The sequence below is a fragment of the Ischnura elegans genome, chromosome 1, assembly GCF_921293095.1.
Source record: "Ischnura elegans chromosome 1, ioIscEleg1.1, whole genome shotgun sequence".
Lineage (NCBI taxonomy): Eukaryota > Metazoa > Arthropoda > Insecta > Odonata > Coenagrionidae > Ischnura > Ischnura elegans.
The window spans coordinates 128,468,145-128,488,017 of NC_060246.1; the positions used below are offsets into that span (position 1 = coordinate 128,468,145).

At 39.7% G+C, this 19,873-nt stretch overlaps 2 protein-coding genes across 2 annotated transcripts in view; both read left to right on the top strand.

Moving 5' to 3' along the window:
• The window catches only part of LOC124169528 (homeotic protein antennapedia-like), a 427,885-nt gene that overhangs the window by 221,181 nt on the left and 186,831 nt on the right, over positions 1–19,873 (top strand). The window lies entirely within an intron of this gene.
• Positions 220–588, top strand: LOC124163818 (extensin-like). The gene has a single exon (XM_046540947.1). It carries the CDS (start codon positions 220–222, stop codon positions 586–588), a length of 369 nt encoding a protein of 122 aa, XP_046396903.1.

Here is a 19,873-nt window from a genome sequence, read left to right on the forward strand (position 1 = left end):
CCCTCCCGCCCCGTTTGAAATACGACCGTTATAATTCATCCCATTGCAAAGCGAGCCAACCAACCAACCCCCTTCACTCGCCTTCTTCCTGACTCTCCCTCCGCCTTTCCGGTCCCGGGTTTGTTCGCTAGCTGCGACCTCTCCCTCCCTGCCTCTCTCTCTGCCCCCGCCGCCCCCACGAGTTGACGACGGCGGTCCCCGACACGAGCACACACATGCATGCCCCCGACCCCCTCCTCACCTTTCGGTAACTTCGCCCCCCCATCCCCTACTCCATTCCAAAGGTCTCTTTCTGCCTCCAAGGGCCTTCGCATCCCCGCGTATCGCTTGCCCACCCATCCGCCCCCGTCATCATCATCACCACCACCATCCTCATTTCCTCCACGATCACAATGGACGACACTCGTGTGTGACCGCTCCGTGAACGGACTTGTGTACGGTCGCCAACGCGAAGAGTCGCCGTTCAAATACCATCCTCTCCCGCCCTCGCCTTTCCTTCCTCCATTCCGAGCCGACGGGAGCCTTAATCAATTTCCTCCAAAATTGCATCACCCTCCCCATTCTCAGTGCTCGCTACACGATGGGTGACAATGTAAGCGTTTAGGTATAGTGAGGATCGTGCCATTTACTTTACCGTGAACAAAAAAATACAGAGCCCCAATCCGCCTCAGTGTCATGTTAGGGTAACGGGGCGCCAGAGCACCAAAGATGAAGGAATATTGGGTTGAATTTTTAATTAAAAATATCAACATATTTCACTACTACCAACGTTGGATGATAATAATTAATTTGTATTTCACAATTAAATAATAATTATTTTCCACCGTTCAAAGTAGTTACATTTTTTCACAACCGTGTGGAATTTCGAAGCAGAAGTTTTGATTTCCATATTATAGTGAAAGATCACAGGACTAAAATACTGTGGGCTGATATAATAAAGTAATGTCTCTTTGTCTCTGATTACTAGGGTACCTGTACAGTGTACATCGGTACACAATTAAAAACCTAACGTCGTTGCTCACTCAAAAGGTCACTCAGAGTATTTTATTTACTAGGTTAGTAACACATAATTCGGAATTTGATAATTTTCCTGGTACCTTCCTTATTCAACTATTTCATGCCATTTATATTTTAAGCCGTTTGCTATATCAATACTAAATTCTATTTCACTGGAAATAACTCATTAGATTAGTTAAATTGTAATCAAGTTAAACCGTCGCACTCGGAAATTTTCAATTTATTTAGCATGGTTTCACAAAAAAGCTGTTAGAGAGATAAAATTAAATGAATTTCCTTGTAGAAATTTCTCTATTTCCCTGAAACCACCTGAAAATTGGCGAGAAACAACCTGGGACCTGTAATGAGGTGCTTATGAACACGGACTCAATAAAATCCTGTTATAGATTATAATAATTGATGCAGAACACATCGAATAGTAATGGCTTTACCTTCAAGCTTCTTATCAAGCCAAAAAGGAATGGTGTTTTATCAGTGTTATCTCTTCAAAATTACGCATGCTAACGACTGGACGCGATTTATTTACATTTTCTGTTGAACCTGTGCCGATAAAAGATAAGTTTTTGGCCAAAATTCGTTAAAACGATAAACGGTCATTTTTCTACGAAAGATTGTCAAAGGATAAGCTGTTGAGGCGAAATCTTGGATAACGTGGAGTTAGGCAAGGAATTCCAGGACAGTGCAAAATTTGTTCACAGAAAGTTGTAGGCAAAGAATAAAGTGAAGCTTTGAAGACACCTATTTAATAACTTTAATTCCTCTAATTCACAGTAAACTACTCGTAAGGTCACCCGCAGCCAGATGAGTATATAACCGAAGAAATATTCACTTGTAAACATTCCATTCTCAACTTTTTTACGAAGTTATTATGTTCGAACGACACTGAATCTGTAGTACAGAAGTATCCATAAGCCTCAATAGACACTCATCATCATGAAAAACAATCAAAACCGGAGGATGAGAAGCTTGTGCATTTAATTCTTCGATAGTCTCTCGGCAATTGGATTATTTTTTGTTATACACATGACCCCGTTAAGTTGTCTCTAACAATAAGTTCCATTTAATGTATTTTAATGGGTTTACTACATAAGGCTGGTGTTTAAATTATATAAATTATACTACCAATTTATCCACAGTTTGAGAAAGAGTTGTTGGCATGTGATGAAGATGAATGGTATTACAAATAAAATTCACTAACTCTTGATTAACTTTGTGCTATTCCATTATAAGTTTACCTGGATATCACACAATTACCTATACCACTTCTTCAAAAGAAAAATGAAGACAAAAGAAGGAAAAAAGAAGATAAGTTTAAAGAAGATAAGTTTTCTTCTTATTTTCTTCTTTAAAGAAGTGGTATAAGTAATTGTGTGATATCCAGGAAAACTTAGTATTGCAAATATTTATGCCATTTGAATAATCTGCATTCCTGAAAATTTAAATATATCCTACCCACTTATTTTCCATTTTTATAATCGTTTGCTCCATCTAATAAGTATGAATATTGAAATCTATATTATGACATTGATTGAAATGACATAGTGTTAATATTTTTTCCTTCCTCCATTACGATGATCAGTGCCTATTGGCCTGATACTTCCAAGTTTCAAGTTTTTGAAAACGCCCTTAGGGTGCTTACTCACTGTGTATGAGGTGGCAGGTGAAGTGTGGGTAGCCGCAGAAGCACGAGAATAGCTCGGTGATGTGAGTGGAATGACGGAGCATGGGCGAGATCGTCGTCACAATCCGTGGGTGAATAGACGATGGGGGCAACATTTGCTTGGACTCGGAGCATCTGCCTTTTCTTTTTTTTCCTTTCCTTTACCATGGCATAGATCTGAAATAGATTTAATGAGAATACTTTTGCAACCAATTTTTTCTGGATCTTTGCTGAAAATTTTCCACGCTGTGAGTAATGCATTAAATGATCGTGAGACGAGTCAATCCTTTCCCGTAAACAATTATCTTGGCAAACCACTCAAACGTGCTGGTCTGTAAAAGTGAACCGCTCACGTATACAATAATTTGCGGGAAAGTTTGTGCGCGGCAGGCACGTACCCGGAAATGCTACGGGGTGTTTGAATGTAATGCAGGTTGCCTATATTGATATTATTCCAGTTGACACGCATTGGAAAACCATATATTTCACGAAGTCTGTTATATTTTGTTTGCATAGTACTGAAAGCAAAATTTATTGTTGGCCTCTAGGAGACACTATTAAATGTAACTATTTGGGGGGAGGGGTGAAAATGAAGCCCCCATTCCCTTCCTATGGCTATATTTCTGGTGGATTTATGGAACACTGAATCATCTTAGCTCCAAAAGTTGAAAGTAATGAAAATAATAATATATTCATCATAGTCTAGTTTGACCACTTATAGAAATGTCAATATATTCCAAGATATTAGCTGTAATAGGAATTAACAGCATGCTTACATCAGTGTTACGAAACATCCAGTCCCGCCAATCATCTCTTTCGTAGCTTCACGCAGAAATCGATTAATGGGCGACGACCGTTAACGATTCACAATCCACTGCGTAAGAGGTGGAGGGTGAAAGGTGGTTACCCTCGATTGCCTCCTTTGTCCAGATGACCGAAGTAATAAACAAAGAAAAATTCAAGTCTATTGTACGCGTAATGATAATTCTTATTTTTTATTCAATGAAAAATGCGCAGATTAAATTCGCTGAAAATATATTTTCCTGGTGAAATAATTTTGATCTTGTCGAAAACCGTGTTTTCAAATTTTACTAAACCTAATGCTCCTACATCAAATAACATTTTTTCTTACGATTGAATTTCAGACGAGAGGTCTTTTCAAGTTCAGCAAGATTTCACTACCTTCCGAGAAACTTTAATAGTTTGTTTCTAATTTTATTTGAGTTATTGAAATATTTTATCCAGAAAGAAAATTTCTGATCTGAGTAGAACCATTTTTTATTGTGAAAAACCATCCAAGTTGTCTCATGAGAGCCAATGAGATTGCCATTGCTAACTTGGTTATTTTTGTAGCTTCTCGTCTCAAAATTGTACTTCTGGCCATTCGACCATCTGAAATTTAGTTTCTCTCTCAGTTCTCTCCCTACCTCTGTTATCAAATACATAAGAATTAATAACTTAAATTAAATAGCCAAAGTTGATAAATGATTGGATGATTATTATTTACCTCCACATAAAAACCCTGTAGAACCCTATAAACAGCAGTGAAAATTGAAGTAATGCGTACCAACTACTTTTGTAGAAATTTTCCGTGATGTAAATGCAAATTATGGTTGAAATTTTATACATCATTAAGATAAAACAAAAAACTTTTTGAATTTCATCTGTTCAGTGTCATTTTTGGTCGATTAATTCCTTAAAAACAATATCTAACGCTGAAGCTCCTAATTATCAGCATTCCTAGGTACTTTGGACAATTTTAATCTAGGCCATTGGAGAATACTGGGGTAAAATCTTCGTTTAAAGTGCTTTACCGACTCGCAAGGGATACTCGCAACGGGACCCACATCGCCATGCAGCAACCCCTCATTACTTCTCCCTCTTGCCATTCGCCCCCTGCGCCTTATTTTTCTCGCCTCACGGCCACCCACCCTCGCTCGCTCTCCAGAGAAACTTAGCCCTCCTTCCCTCCCCCCTCTCCTCCCTCGCGCTCTCTCTCACAAATTTGGAGACTCGCATGCAAATTGTCGTCGGGTGGTTTTCAGAGGGGCGGGGTGCGGGTCGGAGGAAATGTTGGAGGGGGAGGGAAATACGGAGAAACGGGGTAGTGTGTGGAGTGTGTGTGTGTTGTGCTGCTCTGTGCTCTAGTAGGAGGGTGGTGCGGGAGAGGTGTGGGGCGAGGGAGGGGGGCGCGGTTGTGTGGGATATAATGCGGGTGTTCCGATGACGACGGCTGAAAACACGACTCCGATCGATAGCCTACCCACACTCCTCCTCCTCCTCTTCCCGCGCTGCTTGTCTCATTTTTTTTTGAGGTCGTCAGCGGCTGTACGGTGTGTTTTTCACGGTTTGATATTTATCGCTTTTCACTGTGCGTGTCTCTCTCTCTCTCTCTCTCTCTTGGTGGGCCGCGGCGGTGACGCTTTGCCCTCGGCACTCCTTGCCCGGAATACATTCCGTAGATCACAATTTTTTCATGAAGTGATGATTACATGTTACGATATCACACACCCTTAAGGGATAAGAATTTAATTCCTCTCCTTGCAATTATTTTTTTATTTTATTATCCAGTCCCATGGCGTAATGGTGTTTTATGTTTTTATATAATTAGGCGTTTGCGGTAAAAACGAGAATATTAAAATTCCGATTTTTATCGAAATATCTTTCGTATCATGATTTTATGACTCAGAAGTACGCACGTGGTGGAATTACGGTGTTTTTTTTTCTATTTAAAGCTGGTGACTTTTGTTGAGCTTTATATTTTTGAGCTTTTATTACATATACTTCGGCTAGCTCAGTAATAATTAACAATTAAGTTTTCTATTTAAAGGTAGTACATTTTAATTTAGTTTAGTAGAGGTTATATTTTTGGAATCTCATGACAAACAATACATTTTGATATTGATTTTTAATACGGTTTAAAAAAGAAAATAGCTTTTATATAAGTGTACATTTTCGAAAACTGTAAAGAAATAACTTCTGCAATTACTGCTATGAATATTTATTCGCAAATTTTATGCACTGTTGAAATAAATTAATATCTACTAGTATAGATACTGTTTTTGATATTTTTCTTAGCATCTTTTGGGTTTGCTTGAATGACAATTAATTAGATTTCCCAACGTTTTCTTTAGAAACCTCCAAATTATGGGAACATATTTTATTTTTAGAAGATGCCTTTCAGTGGAGAATTCCAAAGTTTGAGAACAGTTTTTTACGTCTTTCATGGTAGGGTCAAATAATGTATTAGGTTAATTAGTAATAGCATCTCAAATTTTCTCTGAGTTCCTTAAATTCCTGTTGTTAATGTTGCCTGGCTTCCCGGAATTATCACAGATGATATGATTCTCATTTTGTAATTCATAGATGCATGAACGATTGAGTTAAAGCTAATAAACGCTAATTGCGTTAATCTGAACACATATGGCGCTATTTTCAATAAAAAATTCCCCATTCCAGGCGAGATGAAATAAATATTATTGCGTTTATAATAAATGGCACTAATAAACTCTATTTTAGGATAAATGTTGGAAAACTTGTTGTATTTTAGGTTAACTGGCGTGAAAAAAATATGTTTTTAAGTTTTATTTTCCAATTAACAATATATTTTCGTTTAACCGTATGTACGTTTGATGTTTCATTTCCTGTTCGTTGATATTTATTTACAAGTCCAGGGAGTGATTAAATTAAAACATATTTTTTTTTCTCAATGGTTACAGGCAAAATTTTTAACATTATCGTTGCACTTTCAATTAGTTATAAATGATAACTTAGCGGTAGAAATCACTACATAGATATTCGTAAAATATTCTTTTCCATTAATTATTTTCATCGCATAGAACACAGCTGTTAAAATTAATTGCGAACTTTGTGTGATTTTTCATCGTATCACTTCTAATGTCTCGTGCGTATTCTCTGTACAATTTAGTAGTACAATTTAGTGTAGTAAATAACATTGCCTTCAATATGCGAAGTTTAAGTCATTTAAAATCTATTTGTTAATACACTAAGTGTTTCTGTTTTGTTAATCATAAAGTGGGATTTACTTGAAAGTATCAGTAATATTAACGATTGCTGAACTAAGCAATCACCGTCATGCTTGAAATTATTTAAGTGCTCTTCAATAGCGAGAGAGTTTCTCTCTTATTATAAAAATACTTCCTTAAAAGTTGGCTTTAAAATAACACAATATATTATGAAAAAAATGAAATCGCCTCTCTAGGGTCAAACGTAGGTGCAGGAGTTCAAAACAACACCTATGGCATTCTGAATTATTCGAGTCAATCATTTTCTTTCTCCCTCCTAGTATAGCAGCTACTTTAATTCAATCAGAGCTTCATCCTGTTGGTAATTTAACGCAAGCCGTAAAAACGCCGTGTTTATTAACCCAAAGCATCTGTGAGGAAGTAATTTGCATCTTCCCCATTTCATTCAACACTTAACAGAGAAATGATGTTAACTGATCATAAATTTCCCTTCATTTGTACACAATATGCTGTTGACCATAATTTTATAGCTAAGGAACGCCCCTCTGAGTCATTAACTGCCGTAATAACAGTAATAAACGCCCGTACGATTTGGCGCGAGTTCCCTTTCCCTTAGGGTGGAGCACATAGTTCGCCGTTCGTCAGAGAAGCGGCGCTGGCTGGTCGATATGAGCGCGACGGGGTTCCGTAGTTCACACGAGTGCCACTAGATGGGTGGGCGGCGGGCGATTGGGATCCTCGCTCCGCCTTCCGCATACGTTATGAGCCTTTCGGCGCTCTCAATAACGACTATCGGGATCATTTATCGGACGAGGTTGTATCGTAAATTTTACGCGTTGGGGCTCGGGAGCCCACTCAACGTTACTCACCACGAGAACTCAAGTCTGTCGTCGCCCTAGACGCCGTAAACGTCTCTCAGGGATTCCATGGAAAAGAAAATGTTGCACTCCCTCGCTGCATTGTCGGGCGTTCAAATTTTTAATGCTCGTGCCCGAGGATAGAATGGCATTTTCGGAAAAAGTTTTAGGAAGGCAGATGGGGAAATGGAGAATGTTTTGGCTCAGTTTTTCAGCCATGTTTATCACGAAGGCATACACTTTTTCTTCGAAAGTAGCCGAGCTGTTTTGGAATCATATACACTCTGGACTAAGCTTTCTCGCGCGTGGTAGGAGGGTACAATCTTCTTTTTTCATTCTTCCCGTTCGAGAAGCTAGAAGACGTGGTAGGGAAACGAAAGGGGTTTTAAGTTAATTTGGAATTCATTGAATATTCAGAGCTCCCGAAGCCTGCCTTACTTGCCAAAATGTATTCCAAGTCCCTCTTCCTTGCCTCCGCCCCCCGCTTCCCACTCCTTTTACGTATCAAGCGCACTTTCTCGTTCCTTTTTTTTCCCTTTCCACCTACCTATTCTCTCTCTCTCTTTCTCATTCCTTACGTCACTCTTTCCATCTCTCCCTCCTGAATCCTGGCTTCCGAGGGATTAGCGCCCTCTGCCTTTCCCGTCTCTCGGTGGTTTCGCACGTGGGATCGAGAGCAATGGGGAATAAAACTAATCTCTTGTTGCACGAGGGGGTGTGAGGGTGGCAAGGAACGAAGGGCGCAAGAGAGGGAGGGAGGGAGGGGGTGGGGGAGGGTGGGTCGGAGGAGGAGGAGGAAGCGCGCCATTGTTTCATGAATATTTATAGTCGTGCCTTTGTCGGAGGAGTGGAAAGTCAATGTGATGTTTTTGAAGCGGCCTTTAATATTAATGAGGTTTTAGTATTCTCCACAGCTATTCTACAACGTGATTGGAAGCATAAAATATATATAAAATGTAAAATACATTGTTGGTGAGACCAAAACTCCTCGGAAAATACTTTTTTCTGGTGTGCCTATTTTTTTCCCACTCCTCGCGGCTCAAAAGTTTCGCCCAATTTGGAAAAATTGACCCTGGCAGCAGGTCCGTAGCAAGAATTGTGGGGGACGAATTAAGGCATTAATGTGTACTTAATGAGTTCATTTAGTTACCTAATTAGCAGCAGCAAGCTTGTGCTGGTCTTTCTAAATTGCCTCACAAAAACATTCTCTGGAGTAAACCAGTGAAGCAAAATATTTTTCTCTCTTAACTTGCTCAGATAATTCCTTTCCTAGATGCTTAGTGGAAGTCGGAAATTCTTTTTCAATACATGATAATGCGATTTCTTATTCATTACGTATGGAGTTCAGACTTATTTTCTAGGAAATTCTATTCATCCATTCACTTCCATCCGACTAACTCATTAAGATTATGCTGTCTGTTTTTTCTCATTCTGGGTTACGCCAAGATGACTTCATCGGCAGCAATTAAATGGCAATATTCATCAACTGAATAATGAAAAATATATTTATATTGTTCTTTAAATATTAATTATGTAATTTATAAATATTCATGAAAATAATATCTATTTGATCAATAGCATTACTTTAAGTTTACGAAAACATCGATGGAAAATCGAATTTCTCAGTATAACAAGCGAATATTCGAATTTCACTTTATATAGTAAGTATACATTTGGAGGCCAAGCACTGCAGTCATTGTCCATTTAAGTTGTTCACCTTTAAAATATTATGCAGGTACCTAATCCCAAGCCTCAAGCCTTAACACCTCTTCTATTCCTGCACAACAAGTAACATCAACGTCAGCATGTTGCCGTTTCTGGGCAATATTTTACAAGCTGCACTTCAATAATAAAATAAAATACGAAATAAATTGCTGTAGTTTAAAATTAAAACCCGCTGATACTCTTTCAAAAAGTAATTCAAAGCAGAAAGAGAGTTCAGGCGACTAAAATGTTTTAAATATTATCTAACAGATGTTCATCAATTCGAATTAAAAAATAAAGACTACCATGTGAACTCAAGGTTTTGTTAATAATTATTTGCATTATAAGTGTGAAATTAATATTTATTTCTTTTTCTCTCTTGCAGGTGAGTTTCCTCAACCTTTAGGATGTAGTAAAAGTGACTTTTTTGGATAAAAATATAAGGTAAGAAAATTCCAAACAATTTAGAAGCAGCATAATAAGTACTTGCATTTCTAGAATTTTGTAGCAACCAATAAAACGATTAAATTCAGTTATTAAAAAAAACAGAAATGTTTTAAAGCGTGATATTTGAAAGAATAGCACATTGAGTTAGTAATTCTTAAGTAAATTATTTGCTCAAAGACCCATTCGGTGGCGATTCCATTAGTAATCTGCTCCGAGGGAAGCAAATGAACTTAACAGACTGAATGCGTAAATTAAGTATTTGCATTTGTACTATTTTATAGTTAAAAATAACGTTTCAATGGCAGCCGTTTAAAAAACAAAAAGAGCTAAAAGCGTGATATTTCAAATAATACCAGATATAATTGATATTATTTACGTAAATTATTTGCTCGAAGACCCATCGGCTATTTTATTTCGAAGCCGCTCCGAGGGAAGCGGTTGAAATTAATGACTCAATGCGTGAATTATTGCCGCCTTGAAATCTTGAGTCGCTGCCGCTTGTTCGAGTCTCGATCGCGGAGTTACCCACTTTGTAGGTAGATACGCTCTCGCGCACTGACCCGCCGACGAACACCCGAGCATGCGAGCTCCCTTTAAACACCTGTTGACGATTTAATTTACCGCAATCAGTTTTGGAACACTTTCAACTAGTTCGGCGAAGCCCCCCTCCCATTCTCTCCGTTACACCACCAACGCGGCCGCCGCTACGTGCCGGGCGCCATTACCATGAGGAGATCATTGATCACCCGGGCGGCCCGGAGGGGATAGGGGAGGGAGGGATGCCAGTGTCATGGAGGACGACGTTCATGGAAACCCCCCTCTCCTCCCTCCCGCTTGCCCCTTCGGGATACGGGCCGCATGGCTGAAAACCACGATCGCCGCCGCTAAACACGTTTACGCCTCGAAGCAGTTCAAAACCGACGGGGCTGCCGGTTCATGACGCGTGTTGGATACTGCTTTCAATATTTACTCTTATTAAATGATTGATTTTTAGGTAATCTTGCATTAGAATACAATGGCCAATTTCGGTCAAATTTAGCTCAAATGAGATGTGGTTTAAGAGGACGTTTCAAACGCCTTAATTATTTCACCTTCAAATTAAGCTTGTGGTCTCTATTTGTAAAAGTACTCCACTTGATAGATATGCAATCAACGCTTTTTTTGAAAATGGATCCAAACTGTGCATATCACAAAAATATGATACATTACATTGCTTCAAAAAGTGTGCTTGGGATAATAGAAATAATTTTCGTCTCGCATTCATTGCTTTCCGGATTTATGTCCCCACAGTGTCATCTAATACAGTCTGATTTTTTATACTCTTCAAAAAGAAAATTAAAAATTGGCGCTTAATATTCTGAAGTAAAAATACATTATGATTGACCTCATACAAATATTTTGCCGGGAAAACATCAGGAAAATTTTTTTGTTATGTTAACCGCAATCCAGCCAACAGTTCGTCTTTTCCCTCCCTGAATGCTACGGGAAACCTCATCTCGATGCAATTACCATCCAGCGGATCGCCGCTCCCTCGTAAGCACCTTCTCCCACTCATCTGCTCCCGTTTGAAGTGGACTCGAGTGAGTGTGTGTTGTACACGCGGTCGGTCGGCTTCCGAGAGACGCAAAGGAGGAGAAATATAGCGGCGAGCAACGCACGTGCTCTTGCAATCCATCACCCTTTCCCGCAAGTGTGTGTGTTTGCGCTTCGCGTGGGAGGGTTGGCCGCGTTTTACGCTTCATTATTACGCGGCGTTTCATGTTATTTCCGTTACTCGCGTAAACATTACATATCGGTTCTATGCCTATAGGGTGTGGTGTTCGAACTAGAAGCGTTTGCCCTAATATAGATACGCTACATATCCATGAGGAGATATATGGAAACAGTAATGCCGATTGACCGCATTGTGATACCGATAACGTTTCCTTGGATGAAAACGCATAGTTGTAACTTTATTCACCATTTCCATTTCATCACTACACATTATTGTAAGTCTGAAATTGAATGTCTCAATTCGCTTCGGTCTGATTCAGATTTAGAGGTTGTGAAGGAGTGTTGTTGGAAATTGGAAGTGCAAAACAGTCAGATATGAGTCAAGGTTGTGATAATATTTACGTGCATTCATAGCCGAGTACGCTTCAAGAAATAGTTGAATGTCCTTCAATCCCAAAATCAGAATTCTAAGAATGAGTTACCGAATGGGAATTCATTTTCTTCGTAGAATTCAACATGATGTGCGTGTTCTCGTGACTTGCCTGAAAACCAATTCTAGGAAAATACCTCCCAATCTGATAAAAATCTCTAACGGTAGCAATCATGAATTTTGGAGAGGAAATATTATCTTCAATTCGTCGGAAGTGACAAAGGTTTTTCATATTTTTCCACAAAATCACCAGTTTTTATCTATAACTCAGATATTCATTGTTAGGTTCCTATGATCATATAGCCACAGTATCCATTTTTAGTAATACACCTATTATTAAATACAACTTGTATATTTATTGTACATCATGTATTTTATGGGATGAAAAATGTGATGCATTTTATCTTTTGGTCTCCTGAACAAATACAATTTTTAAGGGCAAAATTTAGCATGTGTTTGTAAAACATTAAAAAAATAATATTTTATTTAACTTTGGCTGAAATTATCACTAAAAACTATTCGTTTGCTGATATTTGAGGCTTACCTATAATTTTGTAACTGCAATTTTTCTCTATAAGTGCACCCTATAAGTTGACCTGTGTTTAATTGCAATGCTCCCGTTACAAATCAACTTTCTCAGGCTACCATCTTTTTCTTCCAAAAGTCCAATCCATCAATGCTCACTGCCACACCATATCATCGACCAATACTAGGACGTTGGATTGAATTGAAAAGTAAACAAAGTTTTCAGTAAATATATACAAAAGTTTAACGTCATTTCACAGGTCACAAATCCTATTTTAGCACCCTAAATTTTGAATATTTCCTCCATTTCAAAGAAAAGATTGCATCTCAGAGATGCAATTGAACAGCCAAGGAGTTCGTAAAAAAGTATCTTGGGTTCGGTGAAGACAGGGAGGTAGGAAGGGCTACGAGCACCACACACACTAAGTTCCAATTACGGTGGTGCACGGCGGTGGCGCACGGGGTTGGGGGCGTGAATTGAGTGCGAGGGCGTGACGGGGCGAGCGCGGGGGTTGGTTTGGGTTTAGAGCGATACGGGGTGGTTGGGGGTGGGTCGCGGGGGCGTATTTGTGATCACGGAAACCGGGGGACCAGGTGGAGGGAGCGCGCTATCGCTCCCCCCCCCCCCCTCACCCTCCTAACTCGGTCCGCGTGACCGCGTGGCGTGCGCTGCTCCGTCCAGGTGCACGGAAGGGGCGGGGCGGGAGGAGGGGGCGTGTTCTCGGAATCGAAATTGGGATGGATAGTGCACGGGGAGGGAGGGGGATGGGGCGTGCGTTTCCCTACCCTTGCCGAGAGGGTGGATGGAATTGTTTGAGTGCCGCTTGGATGGATAATGGCAATCGAACTGGGGACTGAAGAGCTCATGTTGGCAGAGGTGGCGTGAGAGTTTGAGGGAGTTAGTTAGTTCTAGGCGAAGGGTTTGATGGAAGGACGTGGAGGCGCACGGCAGAGTCAATCGGAAAGCTCTCTCTCCGATCACGAACTGACGGCACAGAATGAAAGCCGCAGCTTTATCAGATGATTACATTCTGCCTCAATTCCATTTCTTCCTAGAAGTCTCTTTTCCTTCCTACAAGATAAGATTATTCTCTGAAAAAATGTATTTTAATCTTACTTTTGCCATTTACGTTCTATTTATGTGCATTTAAAGTGTTTTTTATTAATTAATAATTTGTATGCATCTTGAGTAGGCACAATTTACTAGTTACCGCTAATGGCTCAACTTAAATATATCTTCACTGCTAGTTACTAGGTCATTCGTCTCAGAATACAAATTTTGTAATATTACATTATTTTACTGTATAAATCTATCCTTGAAAACGCCTCTATACTGTATTGCGATGCGTATGGTTATGGTTGTAAATGGTTTATTTAATTTTGCATTCCTTATATTTTTGAATGTCGCTCTTTGGTGATTGTTGATTCTCTGTTTTAAAGGCGGTAAATGTTCTGTTTACGGGGAGATGAAAATAAATAAATAAACTGGCAACATGCAGCATATTTTATCAGCTAGGTAGAATATTATTTAAATAGATATATAAAATTTCAGCGGTCTAACCTATCTTTCCATCTGATACCTCAATTTTTTATAGATTTATTTCTATTAAATAAACTCAGCCCTACTTGGCTTAGCACACAATTTCTCGAAAAAACTAAGATAAATAATTACACGTCAGGAAATCATGCTAATATTGACTCGGTGCGAAAATGAGTAGCCTTTTAATAAAATAATTGCATTTTTCCCAATCCCACAACTGTATTGAAAAATGACATTATAGTAATGTAGACAAACATTCATGCGAGCCTGATATTGAAATTTCAATTCTCCTTAAATTAAAAAAAATTTAAATCTCAACTATTTGCCAGCCAAGCCGTTGCCAATCAACCATACATATCGTTTTGCATTAGCGATTTTAGCTATTTTATTTTATGTGTCCCTTGGTGTCATGGAAACAGCCTATCCGATGAAGCGACTGGCATGGCAGTTTCCCAACATTCGAGATCAACCACGTAATCCTTACACCAAGTATTTCACCATCTTTCCGCCACTCTATGTGAGAAGAGTTGTGGCTTTCACTCAATTAGTAAGGCCCCTCCGTTCCGCTTCCCTGAAACAACCTTTCCGTCGTGCGTCATTTGAGGCGCCTGTGGACTATGCGTCCCACATTACTCCCGGCAGCCGTGCAATAAAAGCTTCTCCCAACGCCCGCTTTCCCTTCCTTCGTAGCACCGTCTTACTTGCCACGGCTTCCACATTTTGTGCTGAGGGTCTCTCCGTCATTCTTCATGAAAGAGGGAAGAAGTGAGACTCGTCCACGTGATCCCCGGCCGAGTTCAAATGAGCCGGTGCACAGACTGTATTCCCAGAGCCAAGCTGAGTTGTATTTCGATCGTTCAGCACCGAGCTATATAGTAGAGCTTGCTTCCTACTTCGTCACAATGCTCCTCCTACTTCCAATATTTACGTTTTCCTCATCTATTCTTCACCCTTCGGTAGATAAATTCTCAAGTAATGAAAGAATGCAGCATATGAACGCAACGCAACTTCACTTAGTAAGGCAATCTCGTTTCTCTTACATCTGTCAAACTATTTTGGCCTTAGAAGTCAAGAATCTCTCATTATTTTGTAAGTAAGAGGAATGAATTCCAGTAATCAGATTTTAATCTGCCATTGAGTTCTTATTGGCTAACGAATGCCAAGACTGTTTTTTTTTCAGTGTAGCGCATGATTCACTCCTTAAGAATTTTTCAGTTATCTCGGGATCGTAAGTTGCATGATTTAACAAATAGATAATTGTGAATGCTATGTTACAAATCACTATGGTGTCAATTCAATGCTTTTACGATTGAGTCCAAAGTCCATCAGTGCTCGCTGTTTCTAGCTGCAGCTGAACCGTTTTTGCTCCAATCTTTGCTGGAACTGTATAAAAGTATTTTATAAAATTACTGCATTTACACATGTTTTTGATTTTATCTTGCACAAGCAACTTTAATAATAATACACTAGAGATCAAAATTCAGTGTTGGTTCATTTTAGTACGTTTTAAGTTGAAATTTTTATTTATGCTTAATTATATATTTCATCATTTGTTAGGCGCAAGGAAACAACGTTTTAACGTTGTTCTTAAGCTTCCATTAAGTCATACGGAATATGAGGTAGAAAGGCGTTTGAAAAAGCTTCCGAAGCAATGATGTATTTCCTTGTGCACAGCACCTTAGCCGATTGGGAGAGCGAACGTTAGCGTAAGCCGTATGGGGTAAGTTCTTTGCTTGCGTCATTCGAGAATCGATTTCGTGCGCGAGATGACGCCTCAGAGATCAGGCCGATACTATTTCAATATTGATTTCTTATTCTTTTTTCATGTTTTGAACTTGAATTTTATTAAAAATATTAATGAATGTATTGGACAATTAAATATGTAATAACATTTCATATTTAGAAAGCCAGTTAACGGTTTGAGTTTTTTTATGATAGTGATTCAAAAATAGGAGTAAAAATTTCGGTCGCATTTAATGCGAAATGTGGATTTAATGGACTTTTATTTATATTAAAATTGATGGGAAATGAATTACTTTCAAAATATTTTCCTTGATAGATATCTGGTGATGGTTTTCTCCATATTTTTATTATTTACTTTAAAATAAAACTGCATAATTTATGGGAATGAATCCGAATATAGAACTCATAATATAAATAGTGTAAAAGGGGGAAAAGTTGAGAAGTTCATTAGGATTGTGGTCTTTGGTAACGAGTTAAAGTTAAACACTGTCCTGACAGTGACCGTAGTTTCTTCAGGTTTTGGCCGCATCGATTGATTGAGGGACAATAGTTTCGCCTGCCTTTTCGCTGGCATCGTCAAGTCTTGCAGGCACAAAAGAGATAATGTTGTTACTGAATGAAAATACTATCAATAAATGAACGCGGAAGCCTCCTAACCGATTAAACTGTCCTGAAAAATAGAGTACTGCAGGTTAAATATGACTTTGCCCGCAGTTAATAATATTTACAGCGGATATGATCGATTTCAATATTATTTCTTCACCGCCATACATTAGTCATTGTTCTAAAAGCCCAAATGTAATATTGTATTGCACATCAGTGGGAAAATCGAAGTTCACTCCCCAGTCATCGGACTAAGACACGCACGCTCCATGATCTCCCCCCTTACGCCTCTTGACTTGGCATACCCTATTCCCAACCAATCGAATCGGAGGCCTTCTCCTCCTCCTCAATACCACCTCAGGCGGGAACACTCGCTACAAGGGTCACAGAGGAAACACCCAACCCACCCAAACAACACTACCACCACATGGAGGACCACATGGGATAGGGGGCGAGCACACCGAGAGGAGGACCCCACAGCGCCGGGTGCGGTAGGACGGGAGATCCATAAAATTCCTCCTCGCCCCTCCGATCGACACTTGCCGCTTCTCGCTCCTGTAAGCCGTGGGCAAACACGGTGCGCGCCCGAGAGAGGTTATCCCTTCCCCGCCCGCATACACCCGATCCATTCCCAACCCCCGCACCCTCTCTTTCCGTTCACCGAAGGAAGGAGGGTGCGGGAGACGCAGGGATTTCCGTGGATGCGATTCTCCCCCGTTGGGTGCGGGGAGCGGCAATGTTTCGGCCAAGGAAGGGGGACGGGTGGGGAGGCGGAGGGAAGGGTGGTGGGGGCGGAGGGTGGGAGATTTAATTGAATTTCCACCCCCCTGCACTCACCTCACCCCTTTCACCTCTCCACTTCGAACGCCTTCTCCTCCGCGGGGGTCATTTCTGTGCTTCTTTCTCCCTCATCAATTTGGCCCATATCTCTGCTACTTTTTCCTCTCTCACCATCACTGCTATAGCAACTCCTCACTGAGGTGAGAGAAAAGTAAGAATGATACAGTGAATTTCTTACCGTAGGTTTTCTTCGTTCCCTGTCTCTATTTTGTGTCCCTTAGGTTACATTTGACAAGGTATTTTGATTAATTTGCAGCAGAAAGCGTAGGATAACTTACCACCTCTTTTAGGTATACTAAATGTTATAAATTTTTAATGAAAGAGAAATTATTATACATTATGGGTTTTCCATTATTACAGGCGTTGCAGCCCAGTATTGGTTTACTATACGGTGGTACATATACGTCAGGTATCCCGTTTCGCCTTCCATGCAGTAGAAAGAAGTAAAAATTAAACTCTACTCTATTGAAATATTGTAATCCAAGCAAGTGGAATTTCTGCATTTGAAGCATTACAATTCTTAACATAAGCATATCTTTTAAAAATACATGTATGATATTCTTTTTATAAAACTAAATTAAATTAACAATAATTACCGTCAACTGAATTTTTCCATTGGCAACAGGTTTTATTAACGAAGTTGATTTTAATAGGCATTTTTATAAAAATACAATATTTTCCTTAAATTACGTAACCACAGTTTTCAGTCAGCTATAGATTCGGGGTATATTATTTGTCAATTGAAATTTTATTATATTTTTTTTAATTCCCTTAGTCCTTACTCTTTATTTCAAAAGTTGAAAGAAATTTTATTTAGAAAGTATGTACACATATGCAATATTCAGATGTATAAGAAACGAGGCATCATGCTTGCGTGCTATAGATTACTAATCTTTATATTATTACACTTCTTAATTTTTTTAAATTCATATTTATTAGAGTTTTTTCTTTCAATCGCATACCCTCAGACAATAAGTGGAAAATAATTTGAGAATAAATCTATGGTTAACTTCTATCGATTCTTGATGAGATGACCCGTTAAGAGACATTATCATCGTTGAAATTTGAATCCTACCTTGCAATATTTTGTTTGAAGGATTATGGACTACAAGTTTGGAAATTTAAACATGATGTAGCAAGCCATTTCTTGTATTCCTAGTGGCGGAGCGGCATTTCCCTCGAAATCCGTATCAACCTTTCAGGAAAGCTATTTATAAGGATTAATCGAGGGTTTTCGGTCTTTTACCTTTGGAAAAGGGGCAGAAATACATGCGTAAGCGGTTTTCGCTTTTTCTTTTGTTTTCATAAGCTGAAAAGCGAGATATTGGATATTGAAAAATGATTTCCCCAGTAAGCCATCACCTGGCGTCCCACCTCTCGGACCTTCCCTTCCGCCGCCATTGGCAACATTCACCTCCCCCGCTCCAAATCCCCGCGGATGCCCACCCTGTGCCTCTCTCCTCGTTTCTTCCCTCTGACTCACCGATTGAAAAGACACTTTGTTTGTGCTGAGAGGGAGTAAGATATTGATGGCCATATAATGTTTGCGTGAAGGCAGTAATTAATCAAGGTGTTGCTATGTTCATGGTGAAACAAAACCCAGCACTGTTCCACAAACTTTTTATTGTTAGCTGCCAACTAGTTTCCACGTCTATTCCGTCATTATCAAGACAAATAAGACTAGCCCTCTTATTCTTGATAATGACGGTATAGGCGTCGAAACTAGTTGACAGATAGTAATAAAAAGTTTGTGGAACAGTGCTGGGTTTTGTTTCACTATGAACATTTCATCGTTTCACCAAGTAACACCCAAATCAGTCGATTTTAAGGTGTTGCTATCAAAGTACGGATTTAGTCTCTGAGTAGTCTAGGAAATAGCTAAACTGCCGTTCTAACTTTTACCGAATGATATTGCTAGCAACATCGTACTGTTGTGAAACTATCATGTTTAACTTAGTTTGTGAATAAATACACCAATCTTACGAAGAAGCATTTTTTTACATCTATTTTTTAATGGATGTGTGCAATGCTATGCACACATTACACCTATGCATAGTACATTAATGTTGAAAGGCATAATGGGATTTTCATGTGTATATATGAGAAACATTTAAATTGACTGTAATGACTAGAAGCTATGTGTTATGTGTATGTAAATTGCATGGATAAGAATAGAGAAAGTTATTTGCATTATGTACAGTGTCAGAGTAAAATTTTCACTGATATAGGCTCTCGTTGTTTCTTCCTCCACACTCATTACAATCAATAGGCGAGCTATTTGATTCCCGACGGAAATTGAATCCAATTACGCGAGTGAATGGGGATTTGGCAGGAAGTCTCTCCTTTCATTTTGGTCGATGCGTATGGAAAGCCATGCTGTGAATTGAAGGGCGAGTGAATTTGAAGAGGAGCGACCGTCTCAGTGCTCCCTGCGTGCTCTTTCTCCCCGACTGCACCGTCCCAGGGGGCGTTTGAGAAGACGGAGAAGGGCGGGGGGGGGGGGGGGCGAAGAGGGCTCGGATCGCATTCGCAGTCCCTCTAGGGATCGATGCATTGCCGGTTACCGCGGATTACTGGCCGTGTGAAGCTGCTCTCAAAAGCCTTCACCTTTCTCCTCGGCCGCTCCCCTCCCAATCGCCCACACCTTTAGTCCTGCTTCCCCACCGCCCTCCCCAGAAACTTGAACTTCAAACCCCCAATCCTCTTCTCCAATCTCCCTCTCTTTTATACATCCAGGCACGGTGACCCTTGGGGATACGCGGAATGGAAAAAACCGAAGATTGCACCAAGAGTAGATTGGATGTAACG

Coding starts and splice junctions, on each gene's coding strand:
- LOC124163818 (XM_046540947.1), top strand. CDS start 220: ATGCCCCCGACCCCCTCCTCACCTTTCGGTAACTTCGCCCCCCCATCC.